Source organism: Zeugodacus cucurbitae, chromosome 2 (genome assembly GCF_028554725.1).
Source record: "Zeugodacus cucurbitae isolate PBARC_wt_2022May chromosome 2, idZeuCucr1.2, whole genome shotgun sequence".
In the NCBI taxonomy this organism is placed as follows: Eukaryota; Metazoa; Arthropoda; class Insecta; order Diptera; family Tephritidae; genus Zeugodacus; species Zeugodacus cucurbitae.
This window is the reverse complement of record NC_071667.1, coordinates 82,475,281-82,498,006: the sequence shown is the minus strand read 5'-3', so window position 1 is coordinate 82,498,006 and position 22,726 is coordinate 82,475,281. Positions and strand designations below refer to the sequence as shown.

Below are 22,726 nucleotides of genomic sequence, written 5' to 3'. Positions count from 1 at the left end.
TGAAATTATCTGTTTTCAATAGAATTATTGTCAATGCTGAAAAGTCGTATTAGAAAGAGTGTCTGATCAAGAACGGTTGTTTCTGAACGGCATAAGTAAATCACTTAGTCGCGATCAAGAGGTCATGGCGAATTCAATTATACAAGTCGCCTGGCGCTAGCAGATTTAGTAACAGCAATAGCCTCATTAAGTTTTTTGGGGTTGAAGGTCGTCGCTGCGAACATGTATGAAGAGAGTTCAGGCATTTTTGGCAACAAAAATGTCCTTCAAGCAACAACTACAAAACTGTTAAAACAACTGTATTTGTTTCCTACCTGAAGTGAATAATGATATTAGCGCTCTCAGAAATTTGAAAAATATATTTTTTTTCCAGAACTGTACTACTGTGCAATAATGTATTCATTATTAAGAATTCCCATAATTTTTTATGTTTTGGTGTTTACATAAATTTTCATCTATGATTTCACATTCTTATTTTAATTGAGAAAACAGTCTTTAAAAATCATTACATATGTTCGTTATGATTTTTGCATTTTTTCCAAATCGAAACACCCCTTTTCAATATGTTATTTTTAGTGAACTTCCCACACATACTGAATGTGTTCCCAAATATCGCCTTTTGACTCATTTCCACTGTTCCCATGGTACATTTTACAAACTGGTTACTTTGATCGCTGCAACCCTCGTGTCGCCTGCTCGCACTCGCCGCACCGGTACGCGCTAACAAACTGTGCGAGCGAGCCAATGATATATGCGTTTTGTACCCGCAGCCCGAAGAGAATTAAAAACCCACACGAAAACAAAATGCAATCGCGTTGCCGAAGAAAATATTGCGGCGATCGCTTGAAAGCGAAATTTTCGTTTCGTGTCTTTTCAGTTTTGTTCTTGGAGTCATCGCGTTTAGTTATTCAAAAAATCAACACTTCGCGTTCAGTAGCAAATCTAGAGTGTGCTTAAATAGTAAATTAGACACATACAAAATTATTAAAATTCTTCCTTTGAAATTACAAATCGCGATCAAATAAAACGTGAAACGTTTAACAAACTACAAAAAGTACGTGCATGGACCAAAATCTAAACTAAAATAAACTCAAAGTGAACAGTGTCTTAAGCCAAATTCAATTGCAGAGATGCTTTGGAATTCCACAAATTTTTTACTTTTTTTTTGTATTTTGTTGTAATACTTGTGCTTGTTGCTAAAGGGCAAGAATCGAAGCAAACAACAATGCAGTCGCAGTCGCCGTCGTCTCCTCCATTCATTCCAAACCAAGCTGCGTAGCGACTGCGCAGCACGATTCTTGACAGACAATTCCGCATAGTTTCTTGAGATTTAAAAAAAGAATTGTCTATGGAAATTTTTAGTGTTGTGTAGTGAAATTGGGCGGGGAAACAGTGTGGCCAGCGAGCTTTTCCATTTCCGTCTGGTGTATTTTTAGTTAAATGAAATATTTTTAGCAACCTATTTACTTCACACGTATGGAAAACAACGACGCAGGGCAGCGCAGCATATAATACTCGTATAAGAAATAAATCTGTTTGACATTCCGCTTTCATCTCGTCGTTTATCCGCATTGTCAGCATATACACAAATACGTTTGAGTAAATGTGTGTGTCCGTGTGTGTGCACCAAACAGCTAAATGCACGGATCGAACGACTTGCCGTACGAATTGACTACATAAAGTAGAATTCGAAAAAGCAGGCAAAAACAAAAATAACAAAGTATGAGCGAAGCAAGCGATAAGCTAATGAAAACAGCGACGCTGACGTTATTGTGAGCAGCAGCGTCGCGGCGGCTTTATTTGCGTTCAAAACAGGAGCATACGACAGAAATAGAAGGCGTATGAGAAGCGGCGGTGAAAAGACAAGAAATACGATCGACTGGATTCGAGTGACTTTTCAGATGCATAGCAAGAAAAAAAATATGTGCAAACACAAAAGTAAATTACAAATACAACTGAAGAAATTGTTGATTTTTAATTTATAACGCGTTTGTATTTGTATTACACCCCTTTGTTGTTACTTTGTCATGCACTGATCCTATACATGCATTCCACCTTCTCGTCGGCAGCATTTTTCGCTGCAACTGCAAATACAAATAAACACACATCTGTTTGTTTTTGCTGTAATTAGAGTCGTTTTTGCATTCTATATTATGCACTCACATTCGTTGTATGAATTTTGATATATTCATATTCATACTTGACTTTCTGTTATGCTCTTGTCATTCTGCGCCATAATAATAGTGTTTTACTTTAGTGTTAATTTGCAAATATTTAATGAAATTGGAATAACTTGTATTTACATGAGTTTGTACTTATTGGCTTTCAAATACATACGTTGTCAAATACGAAATCGTAAAGCATATCCGTCAACGTTAGCAAGTACTTATACTCATTGTGCACTCTGCAATTGATTTGGTTGAGAGGAAACATGCATTTAAAACATAATAAATCCAAAGCTTCAATTTAAAATGAAAAAAGTAATAATTTAATTTTCTCATAATTACAGTTAATTGGAAAAACGTGTCACAATCGCAAACAAACAAACAAATAGTACAGACTTTAAGTACCCGCATATAAAATTTTAATAATTGTGAATTCAACAGTAAAAATATATGAATTGGTTAAAATAAAAATTTTAAAACGCTCTCAACAAAAAGGAAGTGTGCAATAATTTATTTACGTTTAATAAATCAGTTTGCGTTTAAAACCACAACAACTTTATAAATAATTGTGTGTGATCGGTGAATTTTCATTAATCAAGCCATAGGAAAAGCACCGTTTATTCTTAAATAAAAAGTATATCCTATATTACTTTAAAAACAGTAAAACAAAAACAAAAAAACAGCTTAAAAATGAGTCTGTGTGATACCAACACCGTTACCATTCAAGCCACCCCCCAACAACAGCATCAGAGTACACAGAGCATAGCCGATTACTTGGCACAATTGCTGAAGGATCGCAAACAAATGGCAGCTTTTCCAAACGTATTTAATCATGTGGAACGTCTGCTCGATGAAGGTAAGGAATAAACTTAATTAAATTAATTTAATCTAAATGAATTATAGAAATACGAGTATATGAGTATAAAAAAGTAATGGAGTGTATCCGTAAATACCTAAATAGTTGTTTAAAAAAATTAATTTCCGAAAAATATTCTTTTGCAAATAATAGTTTCTTTCTTGAAGTCACACTTCGTTGAATATTATAATTTAATTTGTGGATATATTATTTATTTTGTTGTTTCAAGTGTACTTTAGGGAGATTTCCACAATTTTAAATTTATGCAAGATCACTTAAATTTTTAACGAGTTCCAAAAATTCGGAAAATTAAAAACTCTATTTATTTATTTGTTTTAGTTAGTTTATTGTTATAACTGAATGCTTTTTGTTGTTTTACGCTGCGCTCCCATCTGGTTAAGCAGATATTTTAGAGCTTGATTAGCAACATTTTAGGCAGCATCACGAACACTGAGATCAATAAAAAGTATAAAAAAATTATTTTTTCAAAGCTCTAACTTTTATAGCTTCACGTTTTGTTGTTTCTTTTAAAATTACTGCTATAAAGTGTACCCCACAACAAGGAGTCGTTGATCTCTCTTTAGAAGAACGTGTTTTCAGTAAAACTACACAATAGTACGTGGATCTGGTTAAGCAGATCAAATGCCGAAAGCAGAAAAAACCATAGGCACACGTGATAAAACCAATGAAAGTGTAGAAAGGCAAATAGAAATGAAAATACGTAAGCATACATATGCTTTTTGTCTTCTCTTTTTCCACGGCACCGCTTTTGGAGTCTTTGCGTAAACAGCTCCAACAAATCGGTTCATTCCACCTTAATCGTTTTCTTTTACTTTGTTTCTCGCCCAATTCGTTTTCCCTGTGCACTTGTATTTATATAAAATTCTTTAGTTTTATTCTTCTTGTAAGTGTTGTCTGGCACATTTCACATTTCTTACTATGTAGTATATTCGTGGCAGTCCATGCCCTTGCAGTGCCTCCTTCCAGTTTGCCACAACGCACACACATTGTTGTCGCATTATTGTTTTGTCTGATCCCACTTCGGATACCGTGCAGGCGTATTTACGTTTTTTACATTTTGCTTTAACTGCTCCTCTACTTTTCCATTCAAGTGTACTTGTGTGGGTCTTGGCATTGCATGGCGCGCTGTTGCTTCTCCAGTCAAGACGCTGTGTGCAACACCGAAAGAATGTATGCCTGCCTATTTGCGGCACAAACTCATTCCTGTTGCCTTTCTTCATTGAGTGCCTTTCGTGCGTTCTTTGCGTTTTCGTTTTTTAATGCTTTTATGATAATTCAATGCCCAGTTGCGTTGCCCGGCATGGGGTAAAGTGTCAATACCGGCGGGAGAATGGTGACCGAGTGTTCGACTGCCCACTTGACATTTGCTCATTTACGCACAAAATTGTTGCGATATTTTGTTTGTAATTTGAATTGTTAATTCCTCGTAGCTCATCCGCCGAAAAGGCAGAAATCTGGCGATGGAAGATTGTTTTTAATACGGAGATAAAAATACATATCCATATACAAATATATAATATATTTTTTAATGTAAACAGTTTTTGAAGATTTCGGAAGCGTGGCGGATGCAGAATGAATTGCAGATAATGGCTTTCAGTGGAAATATTTCAGTTTTGTTTACTTAAAAATTGTCTGCGAATTCGTATGGAAATTCAGAGTTATATATTATTCCTATTTTACATTTCTGCAGAGATGGCAGGTCAGTCAGTGTAATGCTTATTTACATATTGCTACATTTTGTGTGCTTTTGCTGTAGAAATTTACATATGTAAATAAATTCATAAATTTGTGAACATACTTCTTCTGCGTAAGATTTCAAGTGAAGAAAGTTCATTCTCCTAGAATTAAAGTTCTTTTCGTGCATCCAAAGAAAATGTCGACTCTTTCAAAAGAATATAAACAAAATGACTTTCATTGAGCAAGTAATGCATCTATTACAATCAATACTAAATTGATATTCGATGAAGAAAATGGCGATGCGAATTTTATAAGCTGCAGAATTTTGATTTTTTTCAACGTCTGCAACATTTCCACCTACATTCTAATTTTGAAAGTAATTTTTTAAATTCAAATTAAGCAGTGTTAAGTTAAAATCACATAAATTCGAAATATTAATTTTTTATCCACTAATTTTGTCATTTCCACGAATTAGTTGCCCCAATTCTAGAGCAAGATAATAACAATACTCTACTCTAGTAAGCCAGTTAACCAGTTAAACCAGCATTCCACATTGAAAAAGTGGTTCTACAATTCACAGAGGTGATCGATAACACAAGTCACACAATTTATTTCAGCACCAATTAATATATTGAACTTTTTTCCGGAAGCCAGTTGTGGCTGATAAAATACAAATAAAAAAACACAAAACCAGAATTAAAATCAAACCAAACAACCAACTCTAATGCGCGAGATAAACATGTTTTCTGTTTTAATAGTTTGTTTTTGTTTTTCTTGATAATTAAATTCAAATAACTGCGGTCTGTCTGCAAGATAATGGCGACGCGGTTTCTTTAGATAAATAGTTCAAAAATACAAATAGTAAAATAGATTAATAATTTTTCAAACGTTTGTGTTAGGTAAACCAAAACCAAAAGGGTTACCGCGTAGCGCCAACAGTTGTGCACGCAATGTGATAAGAATTTGAGGTTATAAAATGAAATTAAATTAATTTTAATGTATAAAGTGTAATATTTGTATGCCATATAACATAAAATACAGCAAACGAAGTTGCTATACATTTTTTAATGGCTATATGCAGAAGCGCTACTCGATTTTTTATGCTCAGCATCCACGGCGTTAATGGCGACGGCATTTATTCATGTGTACCCAGTAACTAACCCCATCCAATAATGAGTTTGTGTAAACAAATTGGCTATAAATAAACCATATGCCGTGAGATCAGACTGTTTGTTTTTAATCTTCCTTCTATATTATTTTCTTAATTACGGAGACAAATCTTCAAAGTTTACACAATTTTAATTTCGAATCCAACTATTGTGAAGCACGAGATTTTTAATTGAAAATTATTACCTAGAGATAAGCGTGAAAAATGCGAAAAATTTTAATAAAAAAAAATCTAATTAAATTAAAAGTCAAATAAAAATAGACCATTGCGCACATATGTACAAATAAATAAGTTAAAAATACTCCAAAAACGTTTAAATTATTATTTTTTATTTCACATTCCTTAAGATTCATTTTACCCTCTGCATTTAATATATTTATTTCTTGCTTGTTGTATTTCGCATAGTTTTCGTTGTTCATTGTTTTATTCATTTTAATAGTTTTAATTTTCCATTTCATGTCTTTCTTTATTTTTCGATACCAATTTCCATACTGTGTTTTATTGATTGCGCAAATCTTTTTGCAACTGAATTTAATTTTGTAGGTCAGATTTTTGCGAAAGGTGAACTGAACTTTCTCTTTTTGATTTTTCGCTTTTTTTCTGTATAAAGATTATGATAAATTTGCAACTAACCGTATATGCTTTTATTTAATGATCTATTTTTGCAATTAATTGATTAAAATCATACGCGTTTAGGTATTAATGGCATATCAGTTTTATAGACAGTTCAAGTTTGTTTTTCATCACAGTAACAGCAACATTATCATAACTTTCTTATTTAAACGAGTTTTTATGATGTACATATGTATGTGCATATCTACTGCATATAATTATGTTATTCAATACTTTTTTATAACAAAAATGCAATTTGGAGTTTCTGTAAACAGTTTTTGAGACAGTATCTTTTATTGGAGATATGGAAAGGAGGTTTCATAAGGTTCATTAAAGAAAATATAAATTAGAACAAGAAGAAGAGTGACGATATGATGTTCATTAAGAAGTATGATGATATTCCCCCTTTATCAGTATTTATGTCTGCTTAAAACACGTGTACCCAAGCTTCTTCTCCTCTAAATTTGTGTATAAAATGTCCAATTTGCTTTCTAAAAAAGCTTATGCGTTTGCCTTACTTCTTTCTATACCCGGTGGCAAAATAAATTATGTCTCCATTTGCGGTTAGAATAACAACAACAACAAAACTCGTAAGACTTTTAACTTCATTTTCACCCAATTCGTAAACGTATTCACACTGACCTAATTAAGTTACCTGTTCTACGCATACACATAAGCATAAATACTTAGAGAAATACATACTTATAAAGCATGTAGCCGGTAAATGTATAAGTATGTACTTAAGTATGCAGAAAAGTGCGTACAACGAACCCGCATTACATAGCTACATACATATATACTTAATAGATATGTATTTTTGGCACTACTGACACACAGTAGAGATTCTTTTTTGGCCACTTCTTTGGATTTTTCTTCTTCGTGGGGCTGGAAGTTTCAACGCTTTTTGACTGACTCAATGAATGACAGAATCTTGGCAATTTATTCATAACACTAATTCGCATTTTGTGCGGGGTTTATGGACATTTGTTGTTGTTATTGTTATTATATACATATGATAATATAAGAATGACTGCGCTGTGCTGGGTTTTTATATACAACTTTATTTATTTGTTTTTTGGTATTTAGAGGAATGTTGTGTTTGGCATACAAATATGCAGCAAATTTAATTTTATCAAAATAAATATATAATAATAAAATAAATAAATAAAAAGAAAAAAATTATGTTACATATAAAAATATATATTATAATGAAAATGAATTTAATATATATTAAAATAAAATAAAATTAAAAATAAAACGAGAATATATTAAATTGAGATAATTTGTATAAGAAAATTTTTTTAAAAAAATCGAAATAATGTTAATTATTAATTAATACAAAAAATATAAAATTAATTCATATACATTTTCTTTTAATATATGCATTTTAAAAGCATCAACCAAGGTTTTTTGAAATAAAATAAATAATAATTAATATTTAAAAGCAACATTATTTTATTATTATTTTTCATTTAAATACTTTTATTTTCTTAATCACATTTCCATTGCATAATTATGTATAATTTCATGATCGCTTTAATGGGCTCTCAAACTACATAATCGTGCCGCAATAAAGTTAAAGCAACAGACGGCGTGCGCACTTCGTAACTTTACTTAGTAGTTATGTGTGTATTTACCTAGTAATACTAATAAAAGCGCGAATTTCTTCTTTATCTACACGACGAGCGCTTCCATAAATGCGCTGCACAGCGGTAAATTGCTTCCCGAACGAAGCATACGATATACAAACATATGTTTGACTAACTGTTATCGCCGAGGTGTGTGTGTGTGAAAAGAGGGGGGCGGGCAATTAAAAGCGCTGGCGGAAATGTGTTTAGAATATTTAAATGCAATTAATTCTACTTATAGACCATTTTTGGCCAACAAATATGGCCGACAAGGAAATGTGGCTTAACAGAAAAAGTTGATTGGCGACACAATTTTTATAGTGAGGACTATTGAATTGGAAATTATTAATATATTTGTTTATAGTATGTTTGTGATTTTATTTCTGGGCTTGCGTCTCGGTTATTCTAAATTTTTTTGAAAACATATAGTTTTTATTTATATTTTATACTTTCTTTTTCAGTAAAATCTCATTAAAACTAAATAAATAAATTTTGTATAGTTTCCTAAAAGCATTTTAGAGATTTTGTTGCATCTCTGAAAAGGGCCCGAATTCAATTGAAACATCTTAAATATTTTTCTTTGTTCTAAAGTTAATGCAAATGCATTTCAAACCCCCACAAATGCAAATATTACCATAAATATATATCAAGTATATGTATCTTTATGTGTCTGATACATTAATGTGCGCTTTTCGAAATTACTCCCAAGGCGCGCACCGTTAAATTCTCAATTCACTTTAATATTTCAATCTGATTATTGCTGGCAACATTTCACAGTACACACACACACAACTATAAACATATTTTTATATGCTCCTATATACATCTATATGTGTGCTATCTAATAAAATCTTGATTGAAAATAGTCATAAACATAAATTTCGGACGGTTGACAGGTTCGACACACCACATAAAGTCTCAGTAAGACATAAGACAGCACCGATTTCAAAAATATCAAATCCACCAACATGTCGTATAAGAAATCACCGACGACGAGCGCGGCGCCGCGTTCGGAAATTTTTCTTCATTTGCAACAAAGTAAAAACGACTCAGAAGCGGCGCGCTGCCGAGTCAGAAATACACAGCGACCATTTGTATAAAAATATATACTCGTAAAAGTCTCAGCGCGCAGCTATAATCATATTTCTAGATTTCTACACCCACGCAAGCTTTTTTTTCTAATGGCGACCCCCCCCCCCCCCCACTCACCACCGCAGCGCAAATGTGTATGCGGCGCGAGTGGGAGAACGATATTCTAATTTCGAATGTGGCACATGCTTATTCGAAATGCATTGCATGGCGACGAAAATGCCTGCCGAAAATAATCACACACACACACACATACAGAGACAGATCGTTATGCATGATCAGTGGAAAACATCGGGGAAACCATAGTTTTCCTTTATAAAAACATGAAATAATTAAAATATGAAAGGAAAACATTAAAAAACACACCGAAATGAAACTAAAAACAAATACTGTACGGAATAAGAAAAAAAATAAATAAAGCAACAAATGTGTGCAGCCTCAGCAGCGGCGATCGCACTGAGATCACTTTTTTCGAAATTACGAAAATACCAAACAAACTGTGTGTGTATGTGTGTGTGAACGAAAAGCCGAAACGTCAAGTGAGCAGCGTGAAAACAATGTTAGAAGCGGCAACGCGATCACTGAAGATCGGTGGAGGCGAGTGGTTCGCTATAGAGTAGATGAAAGCCCCTTTAACTGTTAGTCGTATTAGAATCTAATGCATGCACATTTAGCTTCGCTAGCGGCTAGATATCTTCAATTGTTGTTTTTTGCTACATTTAGTTTTTTCAATTCTTTCACTTATTCTTCTCCCGTCTTGTGCTTCTTTTCGCCGGTTGTGATGCTGCGACTACCGGCGTTTAGTTTTACAATTTTCATTTCTATTTCCTTCTAATTTCACTTTAAAAAATATGTGCGCTCTTACTCGCCACATGCTTGATCGGTCGGAGAGTAGGACGGTCGGTTGGCCGTTTGGATAACAGCCGCATACGATCACATGTGAGATCGTAAAACTAATGTTCAACAACAACATTTAGATGAAAACAACATGGCCACAAGCGTAGCGTTGCTGTGTACTACGATGTGAGCCAATTTGGTGTATTCGGGAAATTTTCGAAAATTTCATTTTCAACAAAAAATGTGTTTATGTCTAAAAATAACATTTTTTGTTGTTGTTGTATGGGTATATGGAGCTGTTTTGAAGTGTTTAATGCGATCTTAAGATGCAGGGCGCTCGTACCTACTAACAGTAAGACGAAGTGCTGCATTTTGGACTTGAAGAAACCGAAATTAAATAATTTTTAAATTATTTGATAAATTTTTTTTTAACTTTTTTTAAAGTTTTTTTGTTTTTTATTTTTTTTTATTTTAATTTTTCTTTTTTTTTTGCATACATCAAAAATTACAAGCTCTTATAGACTGTTTTCACATTTGCATTTTCGGCAGTGATTTTGGGTCAGCGACAATGATACGGCACCCACATGTGGCTGTGAAAATAAATCAGCAGCATGAAAAGCGAAAACGAGATTAATAAAACTCAGGCATTTCAGTACTTTTAGTTGCTTTTGTGCACCGCCCATCCTTTTTGTAGCGCACACTAATTCAATCCACGCCCTGCGCTGCCTGCCGCCCTCTCTGCGCACATACTCGTATATTGTATGTGTCACACTTCATCGACGATCGGTTTAGAATTTAGTGCTCGAAAGAGCAATTGAAACTCGTAAAATATAAATAAAATAAACGCACGAAATCCAACTGTGGAAGAAGAATGAGCGAGCGTACGAATCATTTATCTTGGCACTCGGCGCACATGACTAATTTCAGCAGTGTGGAAGCCACGACGATTGAATAACGCCAAGTCCCACTACAATTTTTTACATACAAATAAAAATCATAAATATGTTTGTGCTCTACAGTAGCTTGTGAATTGTTGCACAGTAGCAACTTGCCGGCTGATGTGCCGGCGTTGCTGATGTGGTTAACATCGATGGTGGTGACGACGAATGGCGCTTAATGAAGCGTCAAGCGAAAGAATATGTTTCAACTCGTAATAAACAATAAAATGCGCACATCAAACTCATCATTTCTTCCAATAGCTTGGTCGAATATACGCAACAGTTCATCAGCTGCGCGTTGATCAATACAACGATCGTTCGAGTTGACCCAACCAAATAAGCCAGCTGTAACTTATTGACAACTTGTGGCCGATACCACTCCTCGGTCATTGCTTTTCCAGCACTGCACAAATCATACTGACCATCTGTGTAAATATGTAAGCGATCGCGCTTCATCGATCGCCACACGAAATCCTTCACACTACTACCGTTTTGCTGCTGTGCTTTTCACTAATTTAAATTTTAAATTTAATTAAGTCCGAATTTGACTTCCACTGCTCGCCAGCTTGCTTAGTCAGCATGTCTTTGTACTCGTAATTGTCACAACCGAGTGATGATCGCACGGCACGGCTTGGCGATCGTGCATGCTTTTAGGCATTGCTGCTGCTCTCTCTTTAGTCACAGCAGCAACTGTGTACGAGTGCGTGCCACTTTTGCAGTTCTGTTGTTGTTGCTGCTGGCCCTCAAGCGTTCGATCGATCGTTTATCGTTTTTGATCCGCAAACGTTCGTTTGTTCACATACTCTTGATCGATTAAATGCCATTAAATTTTATGCGTAACATGAATTTAATGCTGTCTACCGCAAGTAGCCCATTCAATGTTCAATTTGTTTTTTTTTTTTTTTTTGTTGTTTCTCAAACACGTACTCCATACTCTGTACGCTTGTAGATTTTCTCTATTTTTGAGTGATTTTTGCATATGTCAAAAGCTTCACATTGTTCTCCTGTGTGTTTTGTGTCTGCTGTGTCATTGCTGTCGCTTCGATTATGACAGTGATTGGCCAGGCGTAGGGCAATATTCAAATTGACGCTTGAGCTGTACGCAATGCCAAAGCAGTCATTGTCAATTTTCAATTTTCAATTTGTATAGTGGACAACAAATAATCGAAAAAAATGGAACTGAAGCTGAAAGGGTTCACTTGGTATCCGTAAGTCAGTGGCTACTCATTGCTTGGTTCGCTGGAGACACATTGTGTTGACGCATTGGTCGACAATTAAGGCGCACAAAAGCGCTTTGACAATTCGATTTTTTGAGAACTACTCAAGCGTGTGAGCAGAAACAAAATTTGTTGGATGTTTGATGTATGCCTATTAGAGCGATATTGTTGATACTTACTAGGCGCAGAAGGAGAAATGACTATGATCTGACTTTTTGAGTTCTCGACATTCTTGTTAAATGTTTGAAATTTTCTTGGCAGATTCTACATATCATAGTCAACCTTATTTATCGGAGCTTCTGAATCTGAATCAAGAGATCCAGTATAATACGCTTTGGTTATCCTGAGCCCTATCCGTCAAGGTTCTTGTAGTTCCATAGTTTGAAAAGGAGTTCTGTAGCTACCCAAAATTTTTTCTCGGGAGATTCTTCATATCAAAGTTATCTCTTGTAAGCGAGCTTAACAAGCTCAGAAACCGAGCTTGCAAGAGTCTAGTTAGTCATATTGAGCCATATGCGTCAGGGTTGCCGTAGTTCCATAGTATAAAAAGGAGTTAGATAGTACCAGTCTTGTTATTTATTCTTGTTGGAGCTACACAAAAAAGTTCGATTAGTGTAAAACTGACTCATGCGTGACCACTACTTTCCATACTCGCCACGTAAGTGTACTCGTTTCGAGCCCCGCTCTTACGTTAATTTATCGGCAACAATTAGTTGAACAAATTTATTTACAAATTGTTGCATTATTTTCGCTGTCACTTTTATTGAATGCCAACAACAACTAAAACAGCAAAAAATAATGCACAACAACAAATGAATGCCAGACGTTACTGAGGCTTGCCACCGCTGTTGATTTATACATAGTTTCAGTTGTTGCTATTGTTTTTGTTGTCAAACTGTTGATAATGCTAATAATAATGATGGGTTTTCCAACTGACAATGACGCTGATCGCTCATGACGTTGACATTGCACACGCGCACACACAGAGATCTATGTAATTGACTTATTTATGTTTACTCATTATCATTACCTTTAATTTCGATTTAACCCCATCGTTGGCATGATTTAATTTACTTATTTATTTATTTATACTCGCTGATTCAAGTGAGCGTAATTTGAAATTTTCACTGCTTCACTTAGCGACCGCTTTAATTAAATTTTCCACATTTCCACCGCAAATGAAATAATTGTATTTCTATCGATCGCGCCAGCACAACAAACAATTGTGCCGCTTGTTGTTGCCAATTAATGTCGGCCGTTTGCCATTTGCCATTATCGAAGCGCACTCAATGCATGGCTTTTGTTTTTTTTTTATTATATCCGTGAGTGAGTGTGTAGTGTGTGGCTGTGTGAGTGCGCTCGTTATCGCTAGCTGCCCATATGGAGCGCATACGATCACTTAAATGGTTGTCGATCACTTTGTGGTTCACTGCACATGCGCGATTTATCGCCTAGGGTGGGGCTAATATTGAATGGGTCGAGTCGATCTGGCTATTGTGCCTAAGCTACCATAATTTATGTTGTCTTTATGTAAGCTTTAGGGGCCCTTAAATTACTGCTGAGGATCGTCTTCTTTTTTTCAATTTAAATGTTCTCAATTTAAAGCGCATCTGTTGTCAGTCTGTCATGCTTTGGCGATTTCTGCTTTTGCATAAACCCATATTTTACTACGAAATACCCCCCCCCCCCCACTCAATTCGCTTCCTCAAACGCAGCAGCGCAGTTACGTCATTACGCTGTGATCTAAGCTAAAGAATTTGATACTCTCCAGCTACCTCAAGTGACAATTGCTCTAGTAACGATGCAGCGGTGGTGCGCGGGGGGTCGCTGGTGTGGGGTAGGGAGGGAGCTCATTTCATTTGCTTGGCGCGTGTTTGTGTAATTAAAATATTTTCAACTTTTCATTGTTCACCAAATAAAGTGCTGTGACGGACGACTGTTGAGGCTTGTTGTAGTTTAAGTGCCAGAGAATAAAAAACAAAAAAATATATATTTAGAAGTATGAAAATATGTGAACAACGAAAACAAATGTTTTTTAGGTTATGTATGCATTTTTGTTCAACTCCACTGCTACGCCTGCTGACTACAGCAACAATATAATGTTGTATTTGTAAAGCCATCTGTTTGACTATCAACACCCTTACTCGTCTCATTTTCATGCTAACTCCCTGACACCGCTCAACAGCCCACACTAAACGCGGTACAAATTCTAAAATTGCATTAAATGCTCATTTGTCTATGTGTTGTTGTTGGCGTTGTTGTTGATGTCTCACTATGCCGCACACCCCACCCCTTCTTACCAGCCAAGTAATAATGTTGCTTGTTTCGGAATCTGAATTTCCAAGTATCACAACACTCATCGCAATTTGTTATTATTGTTTTACGAGTGTAGTAGTGACTTGCAACTTGAGTGGCAGCTGAAGTTGAAGTTTTCATTATACTCATATTTCCACGCTTCCAATTGCAGCACACACACACACACACTCAAAGGAATTTATGCATATTAATTCGCCTGCAAGCCACCGCCATATTGCGCACGCGTGTTACGCACGCTCAGCACTCGCGCATTCAGCGCACGGCGTGTAGCTCATTTAAGTACGCAGTTCCCATTCAATTTAATTTCTTATCTCAACTGATCATTTCAACCCTGCCGCCTTAAATGCGTGCAGTTAATGCGCAACTTCTTTATTTATTTCGTTTCTTGTTGTTGTTTCTGCCACTATCACAATTACTTTAAACTGTTGTTGCTATTGTTTTTGTGCCATTTAGTGTTTTAAAGTTAAATTGTTAATCGATATGAATCCTTGTTTAATTGATCCCCGCTGCTGCTATAATTGATTTCGAGTGCGCACTCTTTAGACTCGCGAGTGTATTTTTTATGGTAGAAGAAAGCATTGAACGGGAGTATGAATCTACTTTAGCATTTGGAGTACATAGTTGCGCGAAATATGGGTTCATTTGCCTTTCATGGGCTTAATGGCATCACATTCCAATACTATCCTAATAATAAGGCCCTTCAGTGCAATCAGAAATGATGTTACAATTTTAACAATTAGAGAATCAATAAAAATTAAAAAGTATCATGAGATTTAAGCCGTAAACTGTAGATGTAATGTTTAGCAAATTGAAGCACTTTTATCCCATTTTCAAACCCATTGCTTCCAGCTCAGCACTTATACTATAAAAATCTGTTAACTATTAAAATCTGTTTGCTAGAAATATTAAGGTTATATAGTTAACCGATCTGAACAATTTCTTCGGAGATTATATTATTACCTTAAGCAGTAGTCCATGTCAAATTTCGTGAAGATACCACGTCAAATGCGAAAATTTTCCATCCAAGCCATTGATTCCGATCGTTCGGTTTGTATGGCAGCTATATGCTATAGTGAACCGATCTGAACAATTTTTTCGGAGATTAAATTATTTCTATGAACAATAACTCACACCAAATTTCGTGAAGATATATAGTAAAATGCGGAAGTTTTCCATACAAGCCCTTGATTCCAATCGTTCAGTTTGTATGGCAGCTATATGATATAGTGGTCCGATATCGGCAGTTCTGACAAATGAGCAGTTTCTTGAAGAGAAAGTAACATCTGCAAAATTTCAAAACGATATCTTAAAAACTGAAGGACTAGTTCGTATATATACAGACAGACGGACATGGCTAAATCGACTCAGTTCAACATACTGATCATTTATATATATACTTTCGGACACTTCCTTCTGGGTGTTACAAACTTCGTGACAAACTTAATATACCCTGTTCAGGGTATAATGATTTCGGGCAAGTGATCGCCGCGGCTGGCTCGAAATAAATTCCAATTTTCGATCACTTCTTCAGGAATTGGGGGTTGTTCCGGCGTAAGTCTATTCATTATGAAATGGCAAACCAAACTAAGTATAAATCAAGTAACAACTGTCAAAAAAAATCCAACTCGGAATAAAGTATTGCTTCATTGAAAATATATAATTCAGTAGATTTTAGAACAACGTTTTTGATCTTTGATCCTATGAAAGCCACTTCAATATTGCTAACTATGTTTTAGATAACTTTTCCCAGAACTACGAAAATATGTTTTCGCTACTATAATGAGAGCATTTTTTAGAATATATTATATTATAAGTTCGAGGCTTTTAGATATTTGTAATACTACTTTTCAGATGTGATCTCATTTTCAGATTAGAATTGTCGAAGGGTTTCAGCAAAGAGTTCTCATTGTTTCATCTCTTAATTTGTTTTAATTGCTAACACAAATCTTGTGATTTATTTCAGTTTCCATTTTTAATTACTTCTCTCATATTGATTGCATTAGTTGATCCGATCCTTCATTTAGGGTTGATTCTTCAGGGATTACTAGAATAACTATTGTGTTAATTTTCTTTATATGCACATTTCATTTTCCATCACTAAATTGTCGTAAGAATTGTTTAAAACGCTTTCAAAAAGTTTTTAGCAACGCGATCTAATTGATTTATATGGCATAATTGCTCTACAAACAGACTGACACTATTTGTGGAAACTAAAAAACACACTAAATGCTATAGCGCTAGAAACAGAAAACACAAGGCATGTTTCCAACTGAACACGTACCAAATGCGTCGATGTGTTGACATCAGCAGGAGCGCTAAGGAATCCGCAAGAACATACGGTCAGCGGTGCATACAACAAGAATTGGCATAAAAAAAACCAAAAAAAAAAAGCAGAAAAATAATCGCAAATGTGTACGAAGCGTTAAATTGCCAAAAACATCTTAAAATAATCAAAAAACAAAAAAAGAGGCAAGGCGTAAGAAACATTAATAGCCAAAAAGGCGTTGTTCCTCTTTGCTCGCTGGTCGGCACAGCACGTTGAACGTGTTGTTGCTATAAAAATACCGTCAGCATTGAAATGCCAAAAAACAAATGTGTGCTATTCTCCAACGGCTCATACATACAAATGAGCGTAGAATCGCGCGCGCAATAGAAATGAAAATAGACGCACAATAAGCGAGTGCAGAGACAGCAAGCGGGCGGATAAAACGTGAATGCGTCACTCAAGCACGCAAAGGAATTATATTTAAGAAAATATGTATGCTTATGCTACAGTTATACATATTTACATAAAGATGTATGTATATGTAGATGAGTAAGAATTGAATTTCCTAACAAAAAGTATTTTCTGTTTATGAGCGCTCGGCAACGGACAACTGATTCTAACTCTGACTGACTGCCTAACGCTAATTTGTTTAGTTGTCTCTCAACAGCGCGTCCGCCTCTTTCACCACGCGGCAGGAAGATGTTTCAGCGCGATAACTCGCTTACAAGCAGCGTACGTGCTGATTGACGAAAGCCTCCGCTTCGGTTGCAGCAACACGCCTACCGACAGCCTGCCTGGCTGATCGCTGCGCGGCACTCAAATCATACCGTTCGAGTGCCGCGCGACGGTGCGGAGGAGAGTAAATGTACTACAATGAACCCGCTTTGACTTTACCGTAATCTGAAACAGGGATCTATGTTTCTCCAACTCTAATGCAAAACAAATGCACAATGCCACAATTGTAAATGGGCACTTGAAAACATATGCAGTTCCATAAGTGCGCCGAGCTCGTATTTTGTTTTTTGTTTTTGTTATTAGACCTTTTAACTAAATCTAAATTGTTTTGCCCACACCAAATGCGCTCCCATTCATGGTGCAGCAACAATCAATGTAATGTTTCCACACTTGCAAATTGCTAGCGTCCGAACTCGACGAACACCCAGCGCTTGGCTGGTCGATCGCGTTGCAGCAGCAGACGCATATGACTAACTAGTTCCAGCAATAAACCAAAAAACGAAGCAATGCTTGTGGCGGTGGCGGCGTGGTGTACTCCTACATGGCGTTCTCATGTGGTAACTAGTTCCAATTCTGCAACGTGTCCGCCGGCTCGGCTCAAGTGTTGCATGAATGCGTACCAATAACCGGCTGCCTATACTGGACGACATGTCTCGGCCTACGTTTCGCTTTTGCTTTTGTTGCATTTTTACTGCCATTTTCAAGCCGACAGACATACAAACTTGCAAATATATGTAATATTGACACATTTCTCGTTTTATATACATATATATAAAACTCAAGCGATCGTCAAGTCTTATAAAATTTGCGCTTGTTGCTGCCTCACTTGTTGTTATTGTTGTTGTATGCGGCACATACGCGTAGACCGGCCAGCCGTTTTAGTTTTGCGCTATTTCGTCAAATACGTCTGCCGTCCATGTGTTGGCTTTGATGCCATTCAACTATTTTGATGAGGAGATTTTGGTATTGTATAGAATTCTTTTGGAAACTCAATTGCTTGTCGTTGTAAATTCGTTTTTTAATATCAGATGTCAATATAGCAGTGTATTTGTACTGATATTGGCGTCGCCGATGTCGCCACGCACCGGTTTACGGCTTGTGGTCGTGTGGTTTTTGCTACACATGTCTTGCCATATGGGTTTCATTTGTTGTATAAGTGTTGTTGTTGTTGTTTTGATCAGTTGGAAAATTCTCTATTTGTTGTGACTTACTGTCGTTTTGCACTGTCGGCATATGTTTTTTTAATGGCATTTGTTCTCTCGCGCATAAGTTTCAGGCCTTGGTAGTGTTCTTGCATAATTCCATAAGTTTTTGCTTCCTTTAATTAACAGCTTATTCTTTTATGAATTTGTCGCAGTTTTGAGATTCATTCTTTACCGTTATTTGTTTTAGTTCTAAAAGAAAGAGAATCATTTAGCTCTCTTAATAACAATCGTGTCGACCCACTGATACTGAGTTTCAAGAGATCCTAAACTAGTATTCTTTATAAAAGTTGCTGCTTTCGAGGTTTTTCGTTCGGTAAGACTTGTCTGTTAAGCAGTGTAGAACATTCTCCAAATTTTTTCGGATTATAGTGTTGAAGAGACAGATCTTGGTTGCTTATCATCGAGACGATTTCTGGTTCCATAGACCCGACATATTTTAAGCGAGGAAAATTTGTCTTGATTGCTTCCGGTTTATAAGCCCCGAGGGGGGCTAAGTGAGGGCTAGCAGATCCTGCATAAAATATAATGATACTTAACCAATAATTCTAGTCGCCCATAAATATTTTTCTAAAGACTTCGTGAGCCAGTTACTCATCAAATAACGTGTTCATGGCTTGATATCATGTTGTATTGCATGTTCAGCTCCATGTAGCGTCTTAGCGTCTAACAAACAGTTGCTTCCACATTTTTCAACCCTTATCGAATGCTACCTTTGCCACCACACATTAATTATTTAATTTACTTTTGCTTTCACGATTGGCTTTCTTGACTCCTGGCCTGAAGGCGAGACTACATTGTGGTGTATAGACTATATTTAACGCTACTTTAATTTAAAATTTCACATTTGTATACATAAAAATTCATTCTTCATACACAAACGCCGTGTAATTTCAGCTCGCAGAGGTCATAACCCCAACGTATGCTGCTCAGTTGCGGTTCCAATGCTATAGGAGAGCACACCGTGTCATGCTTGGCTCAGCTTCGCTAGTCTCCTCTAACCAATACTAACACAAGTCCCTCTTTATTATGTTAATTTTTAGGGGTTGCTCAGGTTCGCTACTTCTCCTCTCCTCCTAATTCTCGCAGGCATTGCTGTACGATCGCCGGCGATCTTGTTGCAGCAGTGTCTCGCGGTAGCATTGGCTAATTTATTTGTCGTGGCATTATTCTTCTGTTTGATATGCGTACTCAACGGGAAGTAAATATTTTCTTATTATACGAGTACACACAATGAACCTGTTGAAATTGTCTTTTATCTGCCTGCCATGTGTTTGCGCAGCGTGTGGCGTAAGCATGCAGAGTTATATATATTTTGGATCTATTTATATATATGTAAATGTGTTTGTGTGTGTGTGTATTTATAGCGATGACTTTGTACAACTATGAATTGTTGACGTATGCATTTCCTTCTTAGCATGGTTACATTTGTTGCTTATTTTTGTTATAAATACGTACATAGATAACAGCATAACAGCGAGATAAGCTTACTCTTTACATATTTGACAATGAAAAATTTTCGCTTGTTACTTGTAAGTGTGTGTGTGTTATGAGAGGTAAAAATATGTGTGGAATCTGTATAATTATAATTTTTTTCTAATTTTATATAATATATATAATATACGAGTTGCGTTCCCTATATTTAAAAGGCTCTACCGTATTCACTAACACCCACAACCCACAACACATCTTCTGAAATTGCTTTCTCAAACTTAGCGCGCTTCGTTCAAAAAGTAGTTATTTCCCATTTTGTTTGATTTCTTTTACTTCATTGTCATTATTTTTTGTTGTATTTCATGATTTGATTGCAGGGATTCAATTTGTTGTTTAACTTCAACTGCCATTTGCAACAAGTGCAAGTGCGGGGGCTGACAAAGCTCACACAATGTGGTGACCACAGTTGGCTGGGCAGACGTTTTGCCCAAATAAGTAGAAAGAGAAAGTTGTCCGCACCATTTTTGGGCGTCTACCAATGTGTCCGCAGAAGTAATGCAGTTACATAAAAATAAATATATAAAAATAACGAAGAAGAGTTTGTCACAATATAGAGACGATTTGTAGAAAGCAGAAAGAAGAAAAATATATGACGATTACCAAAGTTTACTAAGAGATGGGTTATGATGGCAATCCATGATGACTTTTTGATCTTTATCAACAACACCTTAAGCTCTATTGAGTAAACTGTAGTTTTCGAAATCGAAATCTTAACATTTCATCTTTCCATAGAAGTTGTTTGTAAGTGCGTTGACTAACCTCGAAGCTCTCGTAAAGCCAGCCCAGCTCTCAAAGACATGCAAATTGTGTGGTCGTCGTAAACTTGAAAATGTCAATTTGACATTCATTTCGAATAATAAAAATATATTTTTCACTTAAAAGTAGAACGCACTTACAGCAGCACTAGGTGTGTGCGTGCGCAAAGAAAGGAACTTGAAATCGACGCTCAAACAAAAGTGAGCGTTGAAATAATTCGTGGGTTTTCCGGTCGCAGACGAAAACTAGACAAATACTTATTATTATGTACACAAAAAACATAATGACATATTTAAAAAGCCTACGCAAAATAGTTGGGTTCTGCAATTTATTGTCAAGAGACAAAAACTGAAATTGACATTGGCACAGCGACACCAAACCAGACTTTTAGTGACCGCGACTTGAAAGTAAGTGTACCGCAGATTGCTGTGGTAAAACAAATGAGTTGCGTGTGTTGAATTGGGTGTTGTTGAGTAATGCATGTCGTAGGCAGAGTCGTCACAAAAAACCAAAATTAAAAGAGAAAAAAAATTGAAAAATTAAAATAAAATGAAATCTCACAAGTAAGCTAAGTGACAGGTTTGTCTACAAACATGGCTTGAATGTCACACAGCCTAAGACGAAGTCGAAAATGTTAAGTCAATGGAATGGAAGAAAAAAATATAATTACTGAAAAATTAATTTTTAATAAAAATAAATAAATTTAAGGTAAAGAAAAAAATCATAAAAATATAAATAGACTTAAAATAAAAATTAAAATATTAAAAACTTAACTATAAATATATATAAATATATATATTTTAAGTAGAGAAGTTTACAATTGGAAAAAGTTATTAAAATTAAAAAAATCTATTATAAATATTAAATAAATATAAATCTTTTCTACAAATGTTAATGAGTAAAATAAAAATATTTAAAAGGATATTAAAAATATTAAAAAATAAATTAAAAATTTTAAACAGTAAATTAAAAATAAAAAAGTTTAAAATATTAAAAAATAAATTAAAAATAAATTAATTAAAAATATTAAAAGTAAATTGAAAATTATAAAAAAATAAAATAAAAATTAAAAAAAAAAAATAATAAGTAAAAATAAAAAAAAAAGTTAAATAAAAATTATAAAAATAAATTTAAAATATTAAAAAATAAATGAAAAAATAAAAAAATATTTTAAAAATAATAAAAAAATAATAAAAAAAAAAAATTAAAAAAAAAATTAAAAACAGATTAAAAAAAAAAATTAAAAAATAAAAAACAAAATAAAAAATAAAAAAAAATTAAAATAAAAAAAAAATTTAAAAAAAATTAACTAAAAATGTAAATGATTTATAATATATATCAATGGAGAAAAAATGATTCTTAATATTACTTGAGACGACTTAATAATGACTATAAATAGTAGTTAAGAAATGTTTTCTTTCACAAATAATTTATATAAATATTTATTTAATGGTTTATTTTCACATAATTTTATAATTAATTTAATTGATATACATAATTCAGGCTTAATAATCCATCAGTCCACATTTTGTCTCACTATATAACTTTAAGCGTTATCTATATAAGCAAGTAGGTGGACAGACATCCGATTTATTATATTATAAACGTCTGCCGTCTGACAATTGCTGCAGCAACAGTTGCTCAACTGCTCAGCAGCAAGTAGGCAACACACTCGAAAGTCATCACTATTATTATACAAGATTATCTTTTATTGCAGGCGAGTGGGTTGCGTTTCAAGGCGCACGAAGA

At 34.9% G+C, this 22,726-nt stretch overlaps 1 protein-coding gene across 5 annotated transcripts in view; it reads left to right on the top strand.

Annotated features, from left to right (window-relative positions):
* Nucleotides 1-866: 866 nt before the first annotated feature.
* Nucleotides 867-22,726, top strand: part of LOC105219905 (protein held out wings) — a 92,640-nt gene continuing 70,780 nt past the window's right edge. For 4 of the 5 annotated variants that reach the window (XM_054228015.1, XM_011196265.3, XM_029045900.2 and 1 more), the window contains exons 1-2: nucleotides 868-1,054; nucleotides 2,510-3,021. In XM_054228015.1, coding sequence (XP_054083990.1) covers nucleotides 2,856-3,021 — 166 coding nt within the window. In that variant the 5' untranslated portion in view covers nucleotides 868-1,054; nucleotides 2,510-2,855. Of the gene's footprint in view, nucleotides 1,055-2,509; nucleotides 3,022-22,726 lie in introns of all 5 variants that reach the window. The other variant, XM_054227996.1, reaches the window with a different exon arrangement.